At 44.8% G+C, this 26,720-nt stretch overlaps 1 protein-coding gene across 2 annotated transcripts in view; it reads left to right on the forward strand.

Annotated features, from left to right (window-relative positions):
• The window catches only part of ARL6 (ARF like GTPase 6), an 82,888-nt gene that overhangs the window by 3,362 nt on the left and 52,806 nt on the right, over nt 1-26,720 (forward strand). For both annotated transcript variants that reach the window (XM_069760994.1, XM_069760995.1), the window contains exons 2-4: nt 3,182-3,320; nt 13,317-13,378; nt 19,842-19,910. In XM_069760994.1, the coding sequence (XP_069617095.1) occupies nt 3,198-3,320; nt 13,317-13,378; nt 19,842-19,910 (254 nt within the window). In that variant the 5' untranslated portion in view covers nt 3,182-3,197. The remainder of the gene's footprint in view (nt 1-3,181; nt 3,321-13,316; nt 13,379-19,841; nt 19,911-26,720) is intronic.

Genomic DNA, 26,720 nt, shown 5'->3' on the forward strand with positions numbered 1-26,720 from the left:
CTACGGTTACTCTGGCAATCCCAGAAATGAAGGAGAACTGTGCTACATGTGCTCCGGTTACTCTGGCAATCCCAGAAATAAAGGAGAACTGTGCTACATGTGCTACGGTTACTCTGGCAATCCCAGAAATGAAGGAGAACTGTGCTACATGTGCCCCGGTTACTCTGGCAATCCCAGAAATGAAGGAGAACTGTGCTACATGTGCTCCGGTTACTCTGGCAATCCCAGAAATGAAGGAGAACTGTGCTACATGTGCTCCGGTTACTCTGGCAATCCCAGAAATGAAGGAGAACTGTGCTACATGTGCTACGGTTACTCTGGCAATCCCAGAAATGAAGGAGAACTGTGCTACATGTGCTCCGGTTACTCTGGCAATCCCAGAAATAAAGGAGAACTGTGCTACATGTGCTACGGTTACTCTGGCAATCCCAGAAATGAAGGAGAACTGTGCTACATGTGCCCCGGTTACTCTGGCAATCCCAGAAATGAAGGAGAACTGTGCTACATGTGCTACGGTTACTCTGGCAATCCCAGAAATGAAGGAGAACTGTGCTACATGTGCTACGGTTACTCTGGCAATCCCAGAAATGAAGGAGAACTGTGCTACATGTGCTACGGTTACTCTGGCAATCCCAGAAATGAAGGAGAACTGTGCTACATGTGCTCCGGTTACTCTGGCAATCCCAGAAATGAAGGAGAACTGTGCTACATGTGCTACGGTTACTCTGGCAATCCCAGAAATAAAGGAGAACTGTGCTACATGTGCTCCGGTTACTCTGGCAATCCCAGAAATGAAGGAGAACTGTGCTACATGTGCTACGGTTACTCTGGCAATCCCAGAAATGAAGGAGAACTGTGCTACATGTGCTACGGTTACTCTGGCAATCCCAGAAATGAAGGAGAACTGTGCTACATGTGCTACGGTTACTCTGGCAATCCCAGAAATGAAGGAGAGCGGTGCTACATGTGCTCCCGTTACTCTGGCAATCCCAGAAATAAAGGAGAACTGTGCTACATGTGCTCTGGTTACTCTGGCAATCCCAGAAATGAAGGAGAACTGTGCTACATGTGCCCCGGTTACTCTGGCAATCCCAGAAATGAAGGAGAGCGGTGCTACATGTGCTCCGGTTACTCTGGCAATCCCAGAAATGAAGGAGAACTGTGCTACATGTGCTACGGTTACTCTGGCAATCCCAGAAATGAAGGAGAACTGTGCTACATGTGCTCCGGTTACTCTGGCAATCCCAGAAATAAAGGAGAACTGTGCTACATGTGCTCTGGTTACTCTGGCAATCCCAGAAATGAAGGAGAACTGTGCTACATGTGCTACGGTTACTCTGGCAATCCCAGAAATGAAGGAGAACTGTGCTACATGTGCTACGGTTACTCTGGCAATCCCAGAAATAAAGGAGAACTGTGCTACATGTGCTCTGGTTACTCTGGCAATCCCAGAAATGAAGGAGAGCGGTGCTACATGTGCTCCGGTTACTCTGGCAATCCCAGAAATGAAGGAGAACTGTGCTACATGTGCTCCGGTTACTCTGGCAATCCCAGAAATGAAGGAGAACTGTGCTACATGTGCTCCGGTTACTCTGGCAATCCCAGAAATGAAGGAGAACTGTGCTACATGTGCTCCGGTTACTCTGGCAATCCCAGAAATGAAGGAGAACTGTGCTACATGTGCTCCGGTTACTCTGGCAATCCCAGAAATGAAGGAGAACTGTGCTACATGTGCTCCGGTTACTCTGGCAATCCCAGAAATGAAGGAGAACTGTGCTACATGTGCTCCGGTTACTCTGGCAATCCCAGAAATGAAGGAGAACTGTGCTACATGTGCTCCGGTTACTCTGGCAATCCCAGAAATGAAGGAGAACTGTGCTACATGTGCTACGGTTACTCTGGCAATCCCAGAAATGAAGGAGAACTGTGCTACATGTGCTACGGTTACTCTGGCAATCCCAGAAATGAAGGAGAACTGTTCTACATGTGCTACGGTTACTCTGGCAATCCCAGAAATGAAGGAGAACTGTGCTACATGTGCTACGGTTACTCTGGCAATCCCAGAAATGAAGGAGAGCGGTGCTACATGTGCTACGGTTACTCTGGCAATCCCAGAAATGAAGGAGAACTGTTCTACATGTGCTACGGTTACTCTGGCAATCCCAGAAATGAAGGAGAACTGTGCTACATGTGCTCCGGTTACTCTGGCAATCCCAGAAATGAAGGAGAACTGTGCTACATGTGCTCCGGTTACTCTGGCAATCCCAGAAATAAAGGAGAACGGTGCTACATGTGCTCTGGTTACTCTGGCAATCCCAGAAATAAAGGAGAGCGGTGCTACATGTGCTACGGTTACTCTGGTAATCCCACCGACAATGAATGGAGCAGAGGTTGAGCTTTCACATCTCCACTCTTTTCAAGATGGCGCTGCAGAATCACATTTTCGGGATCGCCAAGAGCCCCAATGGATAGATCTCCAGCGATCAGCAAGTTATCTCCTATCCTCTGGTTAGGGCGGTGGCGGATTAACCCTTTAATAAACAGATATTGTTGCATACGTGGCATGTGCTGTATTCAGTAAGGGTTTATTGCGCTTTAATAAAGTGCAGAAAAGGGGTTATCTGTAAAAGATGCCAAATATATTACCGGGATTACTGTACTGATGATCGATCAATGCAATCTGATGTAGACACCCAAGAAGGTCCGTACACGATCACTTCCTGCAGCCTTAGGACCCCCTAGCCACTGATTTGCTGGGGCTGTACAGCATCAGACCCCTCTGATCTGACATTCATGATTTATTCTAAGGATAAGTTCACAATATCTTAATTCCAGACTTCTCCCTTATTGGTGTGCGCCATTTCTTGGCTCCAATATATATCTAAAAGTAAAGCAACCTAAAGGTGCTGTAAAGTTAGACCGAATGTCTCGCGATTCACCAAATATGTCATCCAGCCTAAGCCCCTGTGATAAATTTGGCGTCTAGTTGTGTCCGTCTGTTGTGTGGTTCTCCCGCTGGGTGGCCCCGGCACACCCCCCTGTCAGTCGTCATTAGAGGCTCTAGGTCTTTATCATAAGAGGCTTATGCTGAGCGCAGCTGTCATGGCCGTGTCACTCGCTTCATGTGCTCAGTCTGATGTTCTGCCGCAATGGTCTTTATTGTGTAATTTCTTCATGTCAGGTTCATTGTGAGGAGCATGGGTTTGTTTGACCGGCTGGCGGGCTGGTTGGGCCTGAAGAAGAAGGAAGTTCACGTCTTGTGTCTGGGGTTGGATAACAGTGGTAAGACCACCATTATCAACAAGCTGAAGCCGGCCAATGTAAGTCCCGTCCTCATGGCGATCCGTCTATGGTAGTATAGTAACAGTAATATATACGTGTCTGCAGATATATCTGTGTGCAGTATTATACTCTGAGATGGGCTTTAATTGCTGATTTTTTCACTATTTCAACGTGTTTCCTTAATATGTGCAAATAATATTTTTTTCTCTGCCAGGACATTCATGAAATGTGGCATTACACTGTACATTGTGCCTGTAATATCATCGGGCGCCTTCTGTTATATTAGTCTGTGGCACAAAGGCCTCTGCTTCACCAAATCCTACGTCTTACCAGGATCCCTTGATAATAAGATGATTTCGGAGGCACACTCCACTTAGAACAGATCCCCAAACTCATTCAGGTCCATGAGCCTCTTAATGAATTTGGCCCCTTCTATTAAAGCAAGACTGGCCTATTGTGACCAGTCTTGATGAATCGACGCCCAAAGTGTCCACATTGCTGAGACCCCCAGTGATCAATTGTTTTGTGTGGAAGTTTTTTCAAAGAGGCTGTCCACTCTTTTTTTATATATTAATCGTCTACCTTTAGAATAGGTCATCATATCAGATCAGTGGGGTCGCGACATCTGACACCGCCGTCGATCAGCTGTTCCCGCTGCCAGCGGTGGCCAGATGTGCTTAGTAGCGGAGCTGCACAACAAAGGTCTGCCAACTACATGGTGGCCGCTGCCGGGTACGAGTAAATAGGGGTGATCTGCAGTACCATAACCGTACAGTTGGCGGCGCTCTACAACTGATCACATCTGATTGGTGTTAGGAACAGTTAATGGGCGGGCATGCCAGGTGTCGTATTCCAACTGATCTGCCATGATGACCTATTCTAGGGGCACAGTCAGACCCCCATATAAACAGGACCACAATGCACAGACTGGTTGCATCTCTCTCGACCCGAGTGTGGCGGCTCCATAGAAATATATGAAGCTGTCACGTTTGGGTCAGGAGTGCCACCGGCCTCTCTGTGCATTGCAGTCCAATTTATATGGCTATCTAACTGTACCCTAAGGATAGGCCATCGATGTAAAAGTAAGGGACATGCTCTTTTCATGTCCCCACAGTGCCACCATAGAGAAATTTAAAGGGTTTTCCAGGACGTCTCTCCTGACGCCACCATCAGGAAGTAGTCCTTCATATTATTGGTAGGGACAGGAACACACAAGAGGTTAGAAGCCTCCTCCCTCTACCACCCACCAGTGTTTTTCCTCAGGGACAGATACATAGGAGGTGCGCTCGTGGTGCAGAAGATGTTACCGGTGAGTTGAGCAGGAGCTCCTGACTGCCGGACATAAGTGGGTTGGGAGTGTTGGGGGGTCCATATCTCTCTCTCTCCTTCCTCCTACAACATGGTCCGGTAGTTGACACCTCGTGGAACGAGAGGTCCCTCAGCCTGCCGGTAGAGCCAGAGCTTCTGGATTGAGCCACTTCCCCGTCAGGGGGCTCTCGGCTTACGTGGTCTATCCCTGGTTGAGTGGCAGGAGTATACAGCCGAAGACACCAGCATGCAGAGAGCATTTCCGGTTACAGGGGGATAATGCATAAGCCTCTAGTGCCCGGTGTGCGTTCCGCACTTCCAGCCTTTGAAAAAAATAACGCCAAGATCCATCTAATTAAAAGGAAGGTGCTTTTTGACTATTCAGATGCAAGACAGGTGCGATGGTACTATTTATTGCACCTACAAGGTGGAGGCTGAGTTACCAGTGCAGTGAGACAGCCAGCAATGGACGGACTAAACACTGGCCCTTCTCATACCTCTACTGAATCCCTGGGACGAGTGAGTGATATTGAAGCTCCATCACTTACTGGGGTTTTTATCCATCTGGTATCTTTACTATATTATACATGCCTTTATCTGTTTAGGAGAAAGATGTTCCTAAAAGTTCTATGCCCTTTCCGTTTCTAAGACGAAAGGGATAAAATGTGCCACATGCAACATAAAACGTCCTGGCACATATGTGAAACAATTATGTCCAGAATGTATTGCTAAAGTGGTAAAGGAAGAACATTCCTCCTTCATGACCGATATGAGGGCCATGATAAGGGAAGAAGTTCAAAGTTCTGTTACGGGGCTAGTTTCCCCTAAGTCCTCCCAGGCTGCATCTAGGCAAGAAAGGCCGCCATGGGATATGGAGTCGAGTCCAGAAGAGGACGAATTATCATATGCCGACCCTAAACAGGAGGAAGGTGAAGGGTTAACCTCCCCAAAAAACGTACCAGAAAATGAAAGCCGTACCAACACCAAGTCAGATTACAAATGCACTAGCAAGATGCAGAAGACCCCCATGATAAAGGCAGGGGCAGCACAGGTGCAATATACTGAAAATAGCCACTCACAAACTGACCCAAAAATGCACACAAATGAGGCTTGTGTAGGACACCAGTCACACAGGTACGTGTGATGCACAGTGTCTGGCTTACAGCCTGTTAATGACGCCCATAATAGTATGTTAGGCGGGCTCTCCAACACTATATGAGTGCACCCCACAAGGACAGACGCTCCAGTTCACCCAACCAACACTAAAGGGCCTGACTGCATCCTACAAAAAATGGAAAAACGTGCATTACAACATGAAAATAATGTACAAGATAAATACATTACATGAGGTATTGATCAATATTTTGACCAAAATACTGAAGTTCGCAACCCACGTCAAGGCTCCTCACACTTGCAAGTTCTAACACTACATTTAAAAACAGCTCACCAGAGGACATAAATTCAAAAAACACACCAGAAAAAGAAACCGCTTTACCAACATCGTTGATCTACAAATGCATGGTTAACCCCAACCTTGCCTGAGGATAAAAAGAAATACTTTTTCTCTTGGGAAGATACTGATGCGCTTTATCAGGCATTGAGGAACATGATGAAAGTTGAGGAGACCCACCAATCTCCCTCAATACAGGAGGAGATGTTTGAGATGTTAAGGTCCCGAAGGAATAGCGTATTTCCTATCAATAGCATATAAGGGCTATGATCTTAGAGGAATGAGAAGACATACAAAAGAGACTGATTTATCCCAAGGAGCTTCAGACCATTCAAGACAGAGAAGATTAAATTATGGGAGGAAGTCTCAAAGAACGACATTCCCATAGCCAGAGTGGCCAGAAAGACATCTATTCCTTTTGAGCATTCATCATGCGTGACTGATCCTATGGACAGGAAGGCAGATGGGCTAATCAAGATAACTTGGGTAATTTCAGCATCAATTAGTAACATAGCTGCTACCTCTGTAGCAAGAACCTATGGATAGAAGAGCTGTAGGGTCATCTTAGAAAAAAGATGTCCAGAGATGAGATACTGGAATCTGTTTCCTTACTCAAAATGGCAATGTGACACCTCCACATAATCAATCCGATTAACCGCGAGGAATGGAGTGCTCTCTAATACTGTAAGACGAGCTATATGGCTTAAGACGTGGTCGGGGACAGTCACTCAAAATCAAGCTGTGTTTCCAGTCTCTTTTCCGCTCTTTGAGTATTTGGCCCAGTATTGGATGACATACTAGACAGAGCCTCAGACGAGAAAAAGGGTTTACAGAGGAGAAAAATCAAAGAGAATATCGTGTTTTCGGAGGACAGGAGGACATTATACAGGTAATGGGAAAACTGGTAGATTGAGTTACCACATGGGGGCAGAGGAAGGCATACCATTCTCCATCTGACAACTAACACAGAAATACTATGACTCCAAAGAAGTGGGGGAAAGACTCCCAATCCTTTCACAAGGCCTGGACAAAAGTGTCCCAGAATCCATGGATACTTCAAACATTATCAGAATGGTACCGGACAGAGTTTATGCAGAGCCCTCAAGGGAGATTCCATCTCGTGTCACAGTCCCCGCAGGTCTTCGGAAGGCTGCCAAGGGACGTAAAAAAGTTGGCGGATTAAGGAGTAGTAATACCAGTACCAGAAGCAGAATAGTTTCTCAGATACTACTAAAATCTGTTCTCAATCAAGAAACCCACAGGACGATTTTCACACAATTCTAAATGTAAAATCCCTAAACAAGTGGATTGTATACACAAAATTCAAAATGGAATCAATAAGATCAATGATTCCGCTAACCAGGAAAGATATGGTAATGAGTACAGTAGATCTCAAAGAAGCCTATTACCATGCACCAATTCATCCTCGCACTCAAAGATATCTGAGATTCGCAGTAAAAGTTTGTGAAGTGATTCAGCATTACCAATTTTGTTGTTTTCCGCTTGTTTTCTCGTCAGTATTTTCACTAAACTAGTGGCTTTTTTGCGTGGAGAAGGGATAATAATCGCTCAGTACCTGGACGATTTCCTGTTGGTAGCAAAATCACCCCAACAGCTGAGAATCAATTTAGCATCAACCATCTTAGCCCTGAAGAACCTAGGATGGTCATAAATTGGGGGAAAAAAAACTGATCTCATCCCAGGGAAGCAAAATATTTTTTTAGGAGTTCTCTTGGGTTCTGGAACATCTTCCTCCGGCATCAATGTGGTCCGAGTCATCACCATCTTCAGGCTTTAGCCAAAAAGATTTTCCATTGGGCAAAAAAAACCATCCTTTTGGTATAAGTAATAACCTAAAGGGATCTCAAAATCTGGTTGCAGACTTTCTCAGCCGGAAAGAAGTTCAACAATCAAAATGGGAACTGAACTAGGAGGAATTCCATTGCAGGGGTATTCCTCAACTAGAATTGTTTGCCACAAGGGAAAATGCAGAAGCACTAAAGAAGTTTTCCCTATATCAAAGGGACAACCCAACAGGAATAGACACCTTGTCCCAGATATGGAACATGGACCTGGCATATGCCTTTCCACCCTATCCTCTAATTCTAGCAGTACTGAGGAAAATCCAGGAGGATCATGCCATGGTAATGGTGATGCTACCATTTTGGCCCAAGAAAAGCTGGTTTCGCCTGTTAAAGAAGATGGCTCTAGAGCACCACGTCTTCCTTTCAGTAAGGCAAGATCTTTTTTTTCAAGCGCCAAAATTCCATTCCAATGTGAAGTTCCTGCAATTATCTGCCTGGATGCTGAAAGGCAGATCTTGAGATCCAGAGGACTTTCAGACTCCATGATATCCACTATCCAGAGAAGTAGGAAACTGGTGACATTGGCAATATACATGAAGATCTGGAAGAAGTTTTGCGCACAATACCAGGGAACAAGGTGGATGTCAAGTCCTATTCCAAAAATATTAGTTTTTTCCAAAAATATTAGAGTTTTTTCAATCAGGGTTTGATAAAGTCCTAAGACCCAGCATGTTGAAGGTACAAATCTCATCTAGGAGTTCCTTCCTGGATTATCTGTTAGCAAGCCCTGGATTGAGTGATTTATTAAGGCCACCGGTAGGATTAGACCCACAGTTAAGAAATTTGTTCCTCTATGGGACCTGATTGCAGTGTTGAGCATCCTTTGTAGACCACCATATGAACCTCTAGGAGACTTGGACATATAATCTCTCTCTCTCTCTCTCTCTCTCTCTCTCTCTCTCTCTCTCTCTCTCTCTCTCTTCCCCCCCCCCCTCCCCCTTTTTAAAAACAACCTTTCTGGTTGCCATAACTACTGCAAGATGGATAGGGGGGATACTGGCCTTCTCCATCAAGGATCCATATCTAAGGGTCTTATCGGGCTGCATTATATTAAGATTAGACCCGGCCTTCTTACCTAAAGTGGTAACGATATACCATGTGAGCCAAGAAATCGTCTAGCTTCCTTTTTGCCCAAATCATAAAGATAGTCAAGAACTTGTGTTTCATTCCGTAGATGTCAGAACAGTACTCCAATACCTGGAGGCCACAAAGTTGGTGGATAGATTCCAATCTGTTCATTCAGTTTGCAGGGTAGAATAAGGGAAAGAAGATGTCAAAAGTGACCTTGGCCAGATGGATTTAGTCGGTAATCAGTCTGACCTATTCGGCAGAAGGAAAAGCTCCCTCAGACAACATCAGAGCCCATTCAACTAGAGCAGTATCTACATCGTGGGCAGAACGAGCTGGGGTCTTGGTGGGCCAAATCTGCAATGCAGCCACGTGGATAAGTCTTAACACCTTTGGCAGACATTATAAGCTGGACATTTTATCACGCCAGAAGTATGCCTTTTGGAAGGAAAGACCTCCAAGCAGTAGTCCTGCCCTGAATGTATTCTCCTGATGGTGCTTTCAAGAGCAACGTTCTGGAAAGTGGGAATCTGTCCTGTTGGTATTTGGGTTTCCAGTAGTCAACCATGGCAGCTCCTATTTCCTTAAATTTCCTGTTTCCTATGTGAAGGTAATGTATGTAGAAGGAATCTCAATAAAATAGAATTGCCTCCGTCCTGGTGTGGTAATTGGAAAATCACTGGTAGGTGGTAGAGGAAGGGGCCTTTTAACCTCTTGTGTGTTCCTCTCCCTGGTCCTGTCATGATGAACTCGTGGAAACCCAATTACCAGTAGGACTAATTCCTACTATTCCCAACATTTGCAGTTATCACTTGATCTCAGAATAGACACCTTGTAGTTTGGTGAGGGTCCGAGCACGGAGACCTCCATGGTTCCAGAGAATAGGTCTCTGGTGTGCCCTGAAGGAATCAAACCGTGTCTGAGCCGGTGTGCCAGCGCTGCCTTTATTCTCTGTGCGGCAGTCAGATTTTCACCATTGTTCCGGTTTATGAGTGAATTGTGTTGAGTGTTTAGTTGTGTGAGGGTTTTGCCAAGTGCATAAGCGGCACTTATCCGATGTGTGTGAGTGGAGTGTGTGTGGTCCATGCTCGCAATGGGTAAGTCCACCACATGTCTCACCCCAAGTCGGCAGCGAATGGTGTTAAGTACATGTGGATTGTAGTGCACCTGTTCCATTGAAATTGGTGGCAATCCCTGGCATTCCACCATTGGACTGACTATGCTGTAGATTTCAGAATCCATCTTGTTCATTTTTCGAGATGGCGTACACTTTGTCTGCAGCATGTGGATAAGATTTGTACAATCTCATGTACTGCAGGTAAAATCCGTAGCAAATCCAAAATACGTGAATGTGTGATGGAATACCTCCAAAGTGTACAACACTGCAGCCCTTCCCATCCTAGAGGCCTGATTATATATGATGGCCGCAAAAATCTCAGTGAGACGTAAAGCATCTCTGCCCAGCAGCAGATTTATATGATCACTTCCCGGGCAGCCCGGTGTAACATGTAGCGGGTGTGTAAATCCAGTTACATCTAAATAACTCAGACGAAGCTTTTAAAAGCCTAAAATACTTTTTTTTTTTTAATTTAATTGCTTTATACACATCCACTTGCTGTTCATTTTATAATCAGATGTTTAATTTCTATTTTATTTTAATGTATTTATTTTTTTATTTTAGCAAATGTTCATAATTATCTCTGATACATTTATCATATCCTCAGATTATACCGTAATTGTAAAGCTGATGTGACCGATGTCAGCAGAGAGGTGGTCAGAAATCTTTCCTTTTGGATATGAATTCTGACCCCCTCCCCACTGCCTGCGGTGGGCTACGTGCCTCGTCCTCCGGGTGGACGCCTCGTCCTCCGGGTGGACGCCTCGTCCTCCGGGTGGACGCCTCGTCCTCCGGGTGGACGCCTCGTCCTCCGGGTGGACGCCTCGTCCTCCGGGTGGACGCCTCGTCCTCCGGGTGGACGCCTCGTCCTCCGGGTGGACGCCTCGTCCTCCGGGTGGACGCCTCGTCCTCCGGGTGGACGCCTCGTCCTCCGGGTGGATGCCGCTCCTGTTGGTAAATCTGTTTCTGCTCTACAGTGGCACATCCTGTGGATAAATGTACAAGATAGGAATACTCCTTTAATAAAATGGATTCTATTAATTGATTTACTCTCCTTCACCAAGTACAAGTACCACATTGTGCTGCTCACTGTAGGTTGTGTAGCACAGGCAATGATGACCAGAGGGGTCCAGGGTTGGAAGCCCCCTGCATTCACTCCAGGACTTGTATATTGGTGACCTATTATTAGGATATTTCAGCAATATCAGATTAGTGCAGTAATATCCAATTAGTGGGGGTCTGGCACCCCCGCCATAAGCATTGTCTGCAGCCAGGTATACACCATGTGTAGAGCCAGAACCGCTCTCTGGTGGCCGTTCTCAGGTACTGCAGCTCATCTCTTGTTGAAGCTTATCAATAGAAAGGTCCTGGACAATCCCTTTAATGCCGAGATCTTTGTGCACGGTGCTGTCCAAAGTAGGCAGAAGCTGCGAGTAAGGAGCGCGCCACTAACATTCGTCAGTACTGGTGTAAAGGACCGATGGGGTGTAGAGCCCCTTGGCCATTTCCACTTTTGGGGACCATAGTGCTAATCGACAGCTCTGTGAAACCCCTGTTGTGCCCCCACTTTACCATTAGTGAAATATTGCCCAGCGGTTCACCTTAAAGATCCCTTGCAGGATCACATCGGGGGCGTCGGAAGCTGAGAAACTTGTCCTGATGCATTAAAGCAATTTAATAGCCGAAATGTCGGCGCGCCAAGTAATGAAATCCGCTTAAAGTTATCAGGGCATAGAAGTAAAGCGGAGTGTGCTGTGCTAATGTCGGTGCTGGCATGGCGGTGCGCTCTGCTGACGAGCCCTCCCGAGACCGGGGACGTGAGACTGTTTGCTGGCTTCTCCGTACAAGTCACCTCTGCCCAGCGCCTGTGACGAGACGCAGACATTTCCTGATTGTGTTTTCCCATGGGAGACAGACAGTAAAATAAAGTTTCTCGTTTTCCCATTTTAATGCCCTAATTTCCCAGCAGTGTCTCTAATTACTCTGTAAGCAAACGGTAATAAGAGCGAACAAAGGAAAAACAAAGTTGCAGCAATTTGGAGTAGTGAACTCCGGAAGGTGCTTCACGTACATTCACTTAAAGGGGTGTTCGGGGTCTAACTTTCTCTCTAATTACAGCTTCCTTAAACTTTCCTAACTCCATTTTTTAATCCTCTGAATCGGCAGAAGTCAGGTTAACCCTTGTTATCTTTTATTCTGCATTTATGTAGATCATGTGCCATACGTGTAACACTACCTTTCCCAACGTATGTAGTATCGTGTACATGGACCTTCTCTTGTGTGGTTTCTCAACGGCACATTCTTGGTGGCAGGGAGGGGGAAGCGGACTATGCATGCGCAGTTATCTAAATAACATGTACACGACATGTATGGTTCATAGGGGTAACGTCTCACCTTGTGTAGAGAGACATGTAGGCAATGCTGTGCTGAGAAATGAAGCATGCCAATTGCCTTTTCAGAGTGGAATTGAACTCTAGCGCCACCTATTGGAAGTAGCAATCCTGAAAGTCAATATCCACCCTTTTAAAAATGATCTCATACAGCCAAATCCAATCTCTCTTGCTTTGCGCTGAGGAGGGGCAAACGCCCTGAAACATGTGTCTACAAATAGAGCTTCTACTTCAGCTTTTAGCGTGCGGCCCCCATAGCAATACACGGAGCCGCACGTTCTGCTCCTGAGTGCCGGGTGCAGTGCCAGGTATTGCCGTGCGAGACTCATCCGAGTTTCTCACAGGTGAGTATGAGCCCTAAGGCTCATTAAAGGGTCGATATTGACATGTAGGATCGCTACTTCCAATCGGACTCCAGGTCTTCTACTACTCTGAAGTGGCAATTTGCATATGTATGGTTCATGCGCCATTACTAGCTGTATCATTGGGGGGTGTATTACTTTTTGTTCCAAAACTGTGGCTGTATTTACGGGCACAGACCACATCAAAGTTGATCTTTGTTGTTGTGATAAATCGGGTTATAGGAGCTCAGAAAAAGACGTATAAATCAGCTACAAGCTTCCCCACAAGAAGAAGCTTACTGATGGCCGCTCATTCTGCAGCAAGTAATGTCCGGGAACACCAAGAGCCTGTGAAAGCCAAATGATGTGACCTTTTTAATGAAGCCAAGTTGTTAAATTATTTTAGCCCAAGATGCACACCTTTCATACCTTTCCCTGTTGCGTACACCTTGCACTGGCACTTATCTCTGATTTTATGTTTTCTTTGTATTTCAGGCTCAGACACAAGATATCGTCCCGACTATTGGTTTCAGCATAGAGAAGTTCAAGACCTCCAGGTACTGTTCCAGGCCATCCCCTGTGCCCCTGTCACATAATGTATTGGGATAATCCATGTTTTTTATATTTACCTCTATAAGAGATTAATTATTTTGTCATTACATTAATAAGAGCATTGTAAAGCTTTATTTTTCCTATGGTGATTGGATTCCCACCTCGGGTTTCACCGTAGTTTATGGTTGGTAGATCTTTTTTTGCAAAATGTCCAATGCAGAAACCCCTTTTAGAGTTGTTTCTTCATATGAGACAACCCCTTTAGGTTGGAGCTTGACAGCAAACCAATGCCAAGGGAATCAGCAGTCACCGTACATGACCACTGCAGCCAATTAGTTGACACTGATTGGGTACAGTAGCCACCTGACCTCCCCTTCCGGTGACACGAGAAGCAGCTCCTATAAATATAAGGGCTTTGGTAGGTTACTCTATGGTTTTCTTTGTTTTTTAAATCCACTTGATGCCCTTTGTAAAATAATAAAAAAATATAAAGGCCCACTTCTTTAAGGCACATTTGTCACAGGATTTCACATTTTCAGACTGCATAGATTAAGTAGACTTGATGAGGCTGGTGTAGTTTAGCGAGTGCTGAACTGATAAAATTCTCATTCTTCTATAGTGTTACATTCATGTATGTGCTGCTGTCACCGGGTGCAGCCACGCCTTTGTTGCAGGTGATGCCGGGTGTCAATGCAGCAGTTTGGTTTGATTTCTGGGGCTTGTAGTGCCATCCAGTCAGGGAGTCTAGGAGTTAACTCCTGAACTTGGTCATCTATTTAACTTCCTGCGAGCTTTGCCTGGGATGGCACTATTTAAAGGGAACCTGTCAGCAGTTTTGGCCGCTATAAGATACGGCCATGGCCTTTCAGGGCTTATGTACAACATTCTATAATACTGTAGATAAGTCTAAGTTCACACTGCGTTAGTGCAGTCCGTTCAACATATCCGTTAAATGGACTGCACTAACGCAAGTGTCGGCGCTTGCACAGCGCTAGCGCAGATGGAGCATCTGCTAGATCCATCTGCACTAGCAGTGACGGACCCGGAAACACTGTAGCCCGCGTCTCTGGTCCGTCACTCAATGACGGCAGATCGCTAGCGCACGCCCATTGTGGGTGTGCACTAGCGATGCGTCTGCCATTGACAGTGATGGCGGCGTTAACGGACTACGTTATGCCGCGGTGTAACGTAGTCCATTAAACGGGTCACACTAGCGCAGTGTGAACCCAGCCTAAGCCCCCAATCCAACCTGCAAGTGAAGACAAATATGTTTTACTAGATGGTGGCCGATTCTAACCCATCGGGTATTCTAGAATATGTATGTATGTATATAGCAGCCACATAGTATATAGCACAGGCCACGTAGTATATAGGAGTACTACGTGGCCTGTGGTATATACCATGTGGCTGCTATATACATACATACATATTGTAGAATATCCGATGCGTTAATATAGGCCACGCAATATATAACACAGCCCACGTAGTATATAACACAGCCCACACAGTTTATAGCAGCCACGCAGTATATAGCAGCCACGCAGTATATAATATAGCCCACGTAGTATGTAACACTGGCCACGTAATATATAGCACAGCCCACATAGTATCTAACAGTGGCCACGTAGTATATAGCACGCAGTATAGAACACAGCCACGTAGTATATAACATCGCCCACGTAGTATATAGCACCCATGTAGTATATAACGCAGCCCACATATTATCTAACACTGGCCAGGTAGTATATAGCAGCCACATAGTATATAACACAGCCCACGTAGTATTTAGCAGTGTGGGCACATATCCCTATTAACAAAAAAAAATAATTAAAATAAAAAATAGTTATATACTCACCCGCCAGCGGGATCCAGCATAGATCCAGCAAAGCTCTGGCGATGTGCGCGGCTGCCGCCATCTTGCGTTCCCAGGATGCATTGTGAAATTACCCAGATCACTTAGTGGTCTCGCGAGACCGCTAAGTCTTCTAAGTAATTTTGCGATGCATCTCTGGGACGGGAAGCTGGCGGCAGGCGCGAGCGCATCGTCGTACTGCGGAAGTTGAGAATAGCAGGTTTTTTGGTTTTTTTATTATTTTTAACATTAGATCTTTTTACTATTGATGCTGGATAGGCAGCATCAATAGTACAAACTTGGTCACGCAGGGTTAATAGCAGTGGTAATGGAGTGAGTTACCCGCGGCATAACGCCGTCCGTTACCGCTGGCATTAACCCTGTGTGAGCGGTGACTGCGGGGAGTATGGAGCGGGCGCCAGGCACTGACTGCGGGGAGTATGGAGCGGGCGCTGGGTACTGACTGCGGGGAGTAAGGAACAGCCATTTTTCCGCCGAACTGTACCCGTCGCTGATTGGTCGCGGCAAAACAGCCACGACCAATCAGCGACTTGGATTTCCATGACAGACAGAGGCCAATGAATATCCGTGACAGAAGAACAGACAGACAGACAGAAAGAAAGACGGAAGTGACCCTTAGACAATTATATAGTAGACTAGATGGCAGCCCGATTCTAAAGAATCGGGAGTCTAGAATCCATATATACTTTATTTATTCAAATGTAAGAATAATACAATTAATAAATAATAGTAAGAAAGAACAAAAATAATAGGCAGTATATGGAGAAAACACCAAACAAAAGTTCAAAATTGGTGGGAAAATGTCACTGAACCACTTCACAACTAAATATATATAGTTTTGGTAAATGGTATTATCATTTTTTGACGAAATTCGGCAGGAGCTTGAAGAGCAACGTCACTGGGCCCGCCTCCACGCAGTAGAAACTTGCTGTGAGGTAAAAATTCAAAAATCACACCAAAATGGCGGGCGGAGTGTGTCACAGTACGGCACGTTTCTGATTGGTCGCTCGCAGCAGGCGGCAACCAATCAGACACTGGACACTGTTGACGTCACTTATCTCCGGACATTAGCTCCGGACATTAGCTCTGCACATTATCTCCGCACATTAGCTCCGGACATTAGCTCCGCACATTAGCTCCGCACATTAGCTCCGGACATTAGCTCCGCACATTAGCTCCGGACATTAGCTCCGGACATTAGCTCCGGACATTAGCTCCGGACATTATCTCCGGACATTAGCTCCGGACAAAGCCACGGAAGTTGGCACAAATTGCAGGAAGTAGTATTCTAGGCAATTATATATTAGATTATACTCACCTGGGGGGGCGGTCTGGTCCGATGGGTGTCGCAGGTTCGGTGCCTCCCATCTTCTTACGATGCCTCCCTCCTGTTGCTTCATCGCTCCCCGGCATTGGCGATCCTGCGCAGGCGAACTTATCTGCCCTGTTGATGGCACAGTAAAGTCCTGCAGTGCGCAGGCGCTGTGCCTCTCTGACAAACCCGGCACCTGCGCACTGCAGTACTGTACTGTGCCATCAACAGGGCAGATAAGGACGCCTGCGCAGGATCGCCGATGCTGGGGAGTGTTGACGCAACAGAAGGGCGGCATTGCAAAAAGATGGGAGGACCTGGACCTACGACACCTATCGGACCGAACCGCCCCCAAGCCCTCCCTCACTCCTGTTTCCCTGCCACTGCCCCGCTGTTTTGTTCTTTTTGCTGACCTCAGCCCGTGTTCTGACTCTTCCGCTGCCTGATGATTCTGTTCCAATTCCTGGTATTGTCTCCGCTTTCTGACCATCCTCTGACCGCCAGCGTCACCCATCAGCAGCCGCTAATCTCTCATTAATATCTTATGCATTTCGTATTGTGAAATCCAGGGACTGATCCCATTTGAAAACCAATATGAGGCTATGTGCACACGTTCAGTTTTTTTCACGGTTTTTCGCGGTAAAAACGCTATAAAAACTCATTAAAAAACGCATACATTATGCATTCTATCATTTAGAATGCATTCTGCATGTTATGTGCACATGGATGCGTTTTTTTCCGTGAAAGAAAACGCATCGCGGTAAAAAAATGAGCTTGTTCATTTTTTTTTGCGGATTTTCTGCGTTTTTCCTGCAATTCTATGCATTTGGGAAAAAACGCGTCAAAATCGCGGTAAAATCGCATGCGGATTTCTGGCAGAAATGTCCTGTTTTTGTCAGGAAAATTTCTGCAAGAAATCCTGACGTGTGCACATACCCTGAAGGTTCGCACAGATTCCTGCCTTTTCTGTGTTAATGGTCAGCACAAGACAGAAGCTTTGTTCTCTTCTCTCTATGGTTATTGGATACTTGGTTCCTCTGACATCAAGTTCCAATTTTTCGAGTTGCTAATGGTTGTAAAATAAATGTAAAAAAAGCCAACGTTGCTGTGTAGCCATTACTGGACACCCCTTTATTGGTATAGAGAGGCGAGAAATAAAAATGAATTGATTCTTTCCTCCTGGACCAGTGCTATGCCCCCTCCACCCACTGGTTTGCTGGAATCATCGTCCAGCAGGGTCATCATATCAGCGCTGCAGCCACTCACCGGCTACTGATCGGCTGCAGCATGCACATTTTGAGAAACCATATTTTTTTTCTTGTGATTAGATGCCGTGAGGATCCATTAATGAACAACATCCTCGAATGACGCCAACTGAATGAATTGTGTCCGTTTACATGGATGCCAGAGTTCGGAGGGCTCTTGTTGGATTTAGGTTTACAGAGTTCCTGATATATGGGGCTTTTTATTTTTTATTTTTTTAATGTATTTATTAATTGTATTAATTACATTTATTTTAATTTTGATGGTCTTTACCAATGGGGCATGGCTCTCAGGATTCTCTAGGGTGTGTGTAGGCCGCTATGTAATATTACCATGTGAGCTGAGCACCTTCTCCTTACTAAATGCAATAAAAATTAGCACCAAAATTAAAAGGCCCATACCTCAGAAACTGAATGGCAGATTTAAAAAAAAAAAAAAAAGAAATATGCAGCACACTGGTCACTTTTGACCTTGGGACCGATTCTTCTTAAAGGGGTATTCCCATCTCGAAGGTCCAATCTCAATATTTAGTAGGTGTAATAACAATATTACCAAATGCCTCCATTTAGAAATGTAGTCTAGTTCTTCGGATTCGCTATGTCACTTACCCCATGTACAGGGCATTGCAGTAACGTAGGTACCAACTATATTGGGATAGGATCTTGGACATGGGAATACCCCTTCAAAAATTGAAAAGCTTTATTTTTGTTAATTCTAGAGTTTTTGCAGTCAAGAGAAACACAACCCGGACATGTCTGAGTAACATCACTGAAATGCGCAACGCAAATTGACCTGCATATTAAAGATGATTGCTCTATATGGCTGCAGATTGCTGAATACTGGCAGTGTGCAATGTTCATACTGTCAGGATCAGCTCTCTTTCCAGCTCAAGTGGTCGTCATGTGACCCCCTCATATGCACTTTATATTACTGGAGGTCACGTGACTATCGACTTTTCCTGCTTTTCTCAATGAACTTGTGAGAGGGACGGGACAGAAGCTCATCCGCACATGAACATAGTTATGCAAATTACATGACAACCGCTCAAGCTGTCCAGATAGCTGAATCCTGACAGTGTGACTATTGCGCACAGGCAGGATTCAGCAATCTGCATTCATATAGCAGAAAATTGAGCTCAAGCCCTAATATCCCTCTAATTTTTCCTGTAGATTTCAATACAAGTTGCATTCTGTGCTGTGATAAGTGTGACATGTGCCGAAACGCATAGACTGTCGAGTTTCACATGAAAGTTACTTTTTTTTTCTGGCCATTTTGAGAGTTTAATGGAACCAGCAAATGTAATGCTCCAGATTCTCAACTAGCTCAAAGGAAGGTCAGGTTTATAGGTTCTCTAATCAGCCAAACTGTTTTCAGCTGTGCTAACATACTTGCACAAGGGTTTTCAAGGGTATTCTAGCCATCCGTTAGCCTTCTTACACAGTTAGAAAACACAAAGTACCATAAGAACACTGGAGTGATGGTTGTTGGAAATGGGCCTCTATACACCTATGAAGATATTGCATTACAAACCAGACGTTTGCAGCTGGAATAGTCATTTACCATATTAACTATGTATAGAGTGTATTTCTGAATCATTTAATGTTCGCTTCATTGGAAAAAACTGTGCTTTTTCAAAAATGAGGAAATTTCTGAGTGACCCTAAACTTTGGAACGGTAGTGTATACACGTGTGTGTGTGTGTGTGTGTGTGTGATATATTCAAGCTAAATAATGCAGGCACTCACATAGCAGACTCTCCAGGAAACTGATGGGCTGCAGAGGTTCCCCTGATGTACAGCAATTGGTGGTCTGGGCTGTATAGGATACACACATATAAGTATATATATCACCGCAGGGAATGAGCTGAAGTGCAGGTGGCGGCCCCCCGCACCATAAATGAGTGGTCGGTTGTGGGATGACAATAGTGTAATGCTGTAATGTTTTCTATCCTGTATGACCTTGTCTGTAGTGCCGTACTGATAATATATACGATCTACTAACTCTGCTATATTTTTCTCTAGCTTGTCATTCACCGTTTTCGACATGTCTGGACAAGGAAGGTATAGGAATCTCTGGGAGCACTATTACAAGTAAGTGATCTATAGCATTGCTGTGAAAATAAACATTTCAAATAAAAATACTGTATACATTGTAAGTTGCCATTGTGGGGATGATGGTCTACAGATGTAGGGGTATCTGCAGGTAAGGAGTGCTATACCCTGCGCAGCTTGGAGGTGCGGTTCCAAGACGAAAATGAAGTTATGTTCTCCCTGCAGCCGCTCTCTTGGAGTAATTGGGACGGTGCAGGGAGCGATTACAGTCACCGCTCATTATACAGTGGTGCTGTACTCGTTCCCAGGAAATGGACCACACCACTTGTCAAATATGTTAGAAGGTATGTCTAAAACGCACAAGCTGGTGCAAGCCAGGAATTAAACGTGCCTTGGGCTATATGCACACAATGTCTTTATACGCCTTTTTTTCCCCCATGCTAAGCCGCTTTAGTAGAACACTGGTGGTACTTTCCCGAGGCGATTTTGCTGGCGTATATCTTACTCTAGTCTGTTAAAGGGAATCTGCCGCCAGGTTTTTGGCACCTAATGTGAGAACAGCATAATATAGAAACAGAGACCAGGATTCCAGCGATCTGTAACTTACTGGGCTTCTTGCTGTAATTTTGATAATCTTGTGCTGATAAAAGTGATTTTATCACTAGAGGACTAGTAAACCAGCTGCCATGTAGTCCTCCTTGTTCATGAGCTCTGTATAACCCCGCCCCAAACACTGATTGGCAGCTTTTTGCCCATTTATAGAGAAAGCTGCCAATCGGTGATATGGGCGGGGTTATACAGAGCTCAGCAGTCAGAGAACTGGTAGATCTTCAGCAGATAAAAAAAAAAAATGATTTTATGAAAATGACAGCAAGCAGCTCAGTAAGTGACACATTGCTGGAATCAGGGGCTCTGCTGCAACATTATACTGCTCTCAGATGGGGTAGAAAAAAACCTGATGACAGATTCCCTTTAAGTATAGAATAGAGGACGTTGCCTGAAGCATGTCACTTCTTTTAACCGCTTCAGGGTAACGTCTACAGTGATGGGGCCAGTAATGGACCAGGTCCTGCGAATCCTCCGCACAAACGCTAATCATAGCCCAGAAATCATTGTGTCCGGTGTCGTACGAGCATCCCACACTCCTCCATGGACCTGCTAACCCCTGCGTGTTACCATTTATAGCCAAAATCCCATTCTTCTACAGAGTCATCAATTGGTGTTCATTTCACGAAAGCTTTTAGTCCCAGTCCGATCTTGTCCAGGTCTAGCGGTCCTTTCTGCTCTTTCCTATGTGAAGCCTTCCACCTTTTCTGTGATGCCCAGACGAGTGTTAGAACTTCTCACATCACCATCACTATCTACAGAAGTGTCAAAATCCAATACATCCCAGTGTACGAATGTGATTTACATCTATCACATCTATCAACGAAGGCTGGAAAAGGCCGAGCTTCTCCACGGCGGGATCTCTGCGACAGGAACTGTCTCTAAAATCCTAAAAATGTCTCCCCAGATGTCACGGATCTGAAGGTTAAAATCTTTCCTCTGCCTTATTTTACTATACTCCTAAATGTCACAGTAAGAAACAATAGTTAACGTAAACTATGGAAGATATACAGACCTCATTGTGGTTCTTTGTGAAGGCGTTTGCCAACTTTGCCCATTTAACAGAGTATTAATGGGGAGTTATAACGGTGGTCTGTTGCTACAGGTATATTTAGGGGGTGGTCTCACAATGGACGTTTATCACCTATCCACAAGAAGGTCCAGTGCAGAATATGTGACCGCATACAAAGCTGGGTTTAAGAGAAAATCTGCTTGATTCCAAAATGCAGCATCTCTGCTATCCATAAGCCATTGTGATGCTAGATAAAAGCTCATCGACAGCCAGAACATCACAGCAATAGTTATTGTCGTAACTACTGTAAAGTTTTCATAAGAATTTGGAGGAGTAAACTTATAGTACCTTGTGTGTGTGCCTTCACAGTGGGGAGTCAGGTGATCTCATGATGACCCCATGGAAATGACATGGCTTTATGTTACCAGAAGGTCACAAGAATTTCCTGAGTGATTAATTTGCATGCACTGTGTCCCTTCCTGTGGAGAACTTTAGTGGCAAAGTTTTATCACAATTACTGATGATGACTAGACAGCTCCCGATTTAAGCAGGTGATCACAGCTCAGCTCCCTGATAATATACGTTTACTAGCTTACTCACTCAGTAGAATACAGAGAGCAGGAAAATCACACTCTCTCCCCAGTAGGCACAGATTATATAAGGCTACTTTCACACTAGCGTTTTTTTCAATACGTCGCAATGCGTCGTTTATGGGAAAAAACGCATCTTGCAAAGTTGTCTGCAGGATGCGTTTTTGCCCCATAGACTAACATTAGCGATGCATTGACACACGTCGCAACCGTCGTGCGACGGTTGCGCCGTGTTGTGGTGGACCGCCAGGAGCAAAAACGTTACATGTAACGTTTTTTGCTGCCGACGGTCCGCCATTTCCGACCGCGCATGCGCGGCCGGAACTCCACCCCCACCTCCCCGCACCTCACAATGGGGCAGCGGATGCACTGGAAAAATGCCTCCGTTGTGCGGCGCATTCAATGCTAGCGTCGGTACATCGGCCCGACGCACAGCGATGGGCCGAGTCCGATGCTAGTGTGAAAGTAGCCTTAGCTCTACTTGTCTGTGAGATTGTGCTGATGAATCATAGCCAGGCATAGAGGAGTGAAAGCTGGGGAACAAGATGGGGACTGAATTTTGACTGCACAATTATAAGTACACTAGATGGTGGCCCGATTCTAACGCATCGGGTATTCTAGAATATGTATGTGGTATGTATATAGCAGCCACATAGTATATAGAACAGGCCACGTAGTATATAGGAGTACTACGTGACCTATGGTATATACCATGAGGCTGCTATATACATACATATTGTAGAATACCCGACGCGTTAATATAGCCCACACAGTATATAACATAGCCCACACAGTATATAACATAGCCCACACAGTATATAGCAGCCCACACAGTATATAGCAGCCCCGCAGTATATAGCAGCCCCGCAGTATATAGCAGCCACGCAGTATATAGCAGCCACGCAGTATATGACACCGCCCACGTAGTATGTACCGTATTTTTCAGACTATAAGACGCACCGGACTATAAGACGCACCCAGGTTTTAGAGGTGGAAAATAGGGAAAAAAATATTTGAAGCAAAAAAATGTGGTAAAATATTTAATAACATACTATTATATATAATAACACCACTTATAATAGTATGTTATTATGTTGGAAGCTGCGGGACCAGTGTGGTGTCTGTACAGTGCTATATGAAGATGCTGGAGGGTGAGTATAAGAATGGGGCACAGGGCGTATATTTAAAGCACCACTCCAGCACTGCAAAATAACACTGGAGTGCTGCTTTAAAATCCAATGGGAGAACTATAACTTCCAGCATGTCCTGCAGATCCTATGACATGCTGGGAGGTATAGTTCACTAAAGGAGTGGCAGAGTGCTTTATTGTGTTTTGTAAAGACTAACCTCTTAATTGTGGTGAGGTAAAAGCATCCCATGACTGCACACAGAGCCCTCCCTCTTGTTGCCTTTCCACAGCACAGGTAATGGAAGCCAGCAGATTCTAGTGTTGGAGTCTGAAGGACCTGTGATGATGTCAAGAAGAGGGAGGGCTCTGTGCTGCCATGTGATGCTCCAGCCCGCCCACTTCTGACATCATCACAGGTCCTCCTTGTGCACACTGCACAGCACTCAGCTCCAGCCCAGGAAGGTACAGTGATCTCCTCTCCCCCAGACCCTGCTGCTGCCTCCTCTCCCCCGGACACACGGATCTCCCCAGCTGCTGCAGGAATCAGCGCTGAGGAATCCATGTGTGTCTGAGGAATCCATGTGTGTCGCTGCTTAAGTGCAGTATTCATTTGCCTCTCCCGCTCAGCTGATAGGTGGGCGGGGAGTAGCTAATGAATATTCACTGCACTTAATCATCGGGACCACATGGTTTCCCCAACACTGATTCCGGGCAGCAGGGACATCCTGAAGTGAGATAACAGTGCGATCCCACTCACTGCTGCCCCCCTCCCCACATGCTACATCCATACCATAAGACGCACCCACACATTCCTCCCAAATTTGGAGGAAAAAAGTGCGTCTTATGGTCAGAAAAATACGGTAACACTGGCCACGTGATGTATAACACAGCCCACGTAATATATAGCACAGCTCACACGACCAAAGAAGACCCAGGAAAACATACTCAGAAGGGAGGTAAGAACATTTCTAAAAAAATCCACAGCACGGAGATTGGAACAAAACAAAATCCTCTAAACTGCATGCTCGCAAACGCCAGAAGCCTGACAAACAAGATGGAAGAACTAGAAGCAGAAATATCTACAGGTAACTTTGACATAGTGGGAATAACCGAGACATGGTTAGATGAAAGCTATGACTGGGCAGTTAACTTACAGGGTTACAGTCTGTTTAGAAAGGATCGTAAAAATCGGAGAGGAGGAGGGGTTTGTCTCTATGTAAAGTCTTGTCTAAAGTCCACTTTAAGGGAGGATATTAGCGAAGGAAATGAGGATGTCGAGTCCATATGGGTCGAAATTCATGGAGGGAAAAATGGTAACAAAATTCTCATTGGGGTCTGTTACAAACCCCCAAATATAACAGAAATCATGGAAAGTCTACTTCTAAAGCAGATAGATGAAGCTGCAACCCATAATGAGGTCCTGGTTATGGGGGACTTTAACTACCCGGATATTAACTGGGAAACAGAAACCTGTGAAACCCATAAAGACAACAGGTTTATGCTAATAACCAAGAAAAATTATCTTTCACAATTGGTGCAGAATCCAACCAGAGGAGCAGCACTTTTAGACCTAATACTATCTAATAGACCTGACAGAATAACAAATCTGCAGGTGGTTGGGCATCTAGGAAATAGCGACCACAATATTGTGCAGTTTCACCTGTCTTTCACTAGGGGGACTTGTCAGGGAGTCACAAAAACACTGAACTTTAGGAAGGCAAAGTTTGACCAGCTTAGAGATGCCCTTAATCTGGTAGACTGGGACAATATCCTCAGAAATAAGAATACAGATAATAAATGGAAAATGTTTAAGAACATCCTAAATAGGCACTGTAAGCGGTTTATACCTTGTGGGAATAAAAGGACTAGAAATAGGAAAAACCCAATGTGGCTAAACAAAGCTAAACAGTAAAAAGAAAGCATTTGCACTACTAAAGCAGGATGGCACCATTGAAGCTCTAAAAAACTATAGGGAGAAAAATACTTTATCTAAAAAACTAATTAAAGCTGCCAAAAAGGAAACAGAGAAGCACATTGCTAAGGAGAGTAAAACTAATCCCAAACTGTTCTTCAACTATATCAATAGTAAAAGAATAAAAACTGAAAATGTAGGCCCCTTAAAAAATAGTGAGGAAAGAATGGTTGTAGATGACGAGGAAAAAGCTAATATATTAAACACCTTCTTCTCCACGGTATTCACGGTGGAAAATGAAATGCTAGGTGAAATCCCAAGAAACAATGAAAACCCTATATTAAGGGTCACCAATCTAACCCAAGAAGAGGTGCGAAACCGGCTAAATAAGATCAAAATAGATAAATATCCGGGTCCGGATGGCATACACCCACGAGTACTAAGAGAACTAAGTAATGTAATAGATAAACCATTATTTCTTATTTTTAGGGACTCTATAGCGACAGGGTCTGTTCCGCAGGACTGGCGCATAGCAAATGTGGTGCCAATATTCAAAAAGGGCTCTAAAAGTGAACCTGGAAATTATAGGCCAGTAAGTCTAACCTCTATTGTTGGTAAAATATTTGAAGGGTTTCTGAGGGATGTTATTCTGGATTATCTCAATGAGAATAACTGTTTAACTCCATATCAGCATGGGTTTATGAGAAATCGCTCCTGTCAAACCAATCTAATCAGTTTTTATGAAGAGGTAAGCTATAGGCTGGACCACGGTGAGTCATTGGACGTGGTATAGCTCGATTTTTCCAAAGCGTTTGATACCGTGCCGCACAAGAGGTTGGTACACAAAATGAGAATGCTTGGTCTGGGGGAAAATGTGTGTAAATGGGTTAGTAACTGGCTTAGTGATAGAAAGCAGAGGGTGGTTATAAATGGTATAGTCTCTAACTGGGTCGCTGTGACCAGTGGGGTACCGCAGGGGTCAGTATTGGGACCTGTTCTCTTCAACATATTCATTAATGATCTGGTAGAAGGTTTACACAGTAAAATATCAATATTTGCAGATGATACAAAACTATGTAAAGCAGTTAATACAAGAGAAGATAGTATTCTGCTACAGATGGATCTGGATAAGTTGGAAACTTGGGCTGAAAGGTGGCAGATGAGGTTTAACAATGATAAATGTAAGGTTATACACATGGGAAGAGGGAATCAATATCACCATTACACACTGAACGGGAAACCACTGGGTAAATCTGACAGGGAGAAGGACTTGGGGATCCTAGTTAATGATAAACTTACCTGGAGCAGCCAGTGCCAGGCAGCAGCTGCCAAGGCAAACAGGATCATGGGGTGCATTAAAAGAGGTCTGGATACACATGATGAGAGCATTATACTGCCTCTGTACAAATCCCTAGTTAGACATGGAGTACTGTGTCCAGTTTTGGGCACCGGTGCTCAGGAAGGATATAATGGAACTAGAGAGAGTACAAAGGAGGGCAACAAAATTAATAAAGGGGATGGGAGAACTACAATACCCAGATAGATTAGCGAAATTAGGATTATTTAGTCTAGAAAAAAGACGACTGAGGGGCGATCTAAT

Source organism: Ranitomeya imitator, chromosome 3, assembly GCF_032444005.1.
Source record: "Ranitomeya imitator isolate aRanImi1 chromosome 3, aRanImi1.pri, whole genome shotgun sequence".
In the NCBI taxonomy this organism is placed as follows: Eukaryota; Metazoa; Chordata; class Amphibia; order Anura; family Dendrobatidae; genus Ranitomeya; species Ranitomeya imitator.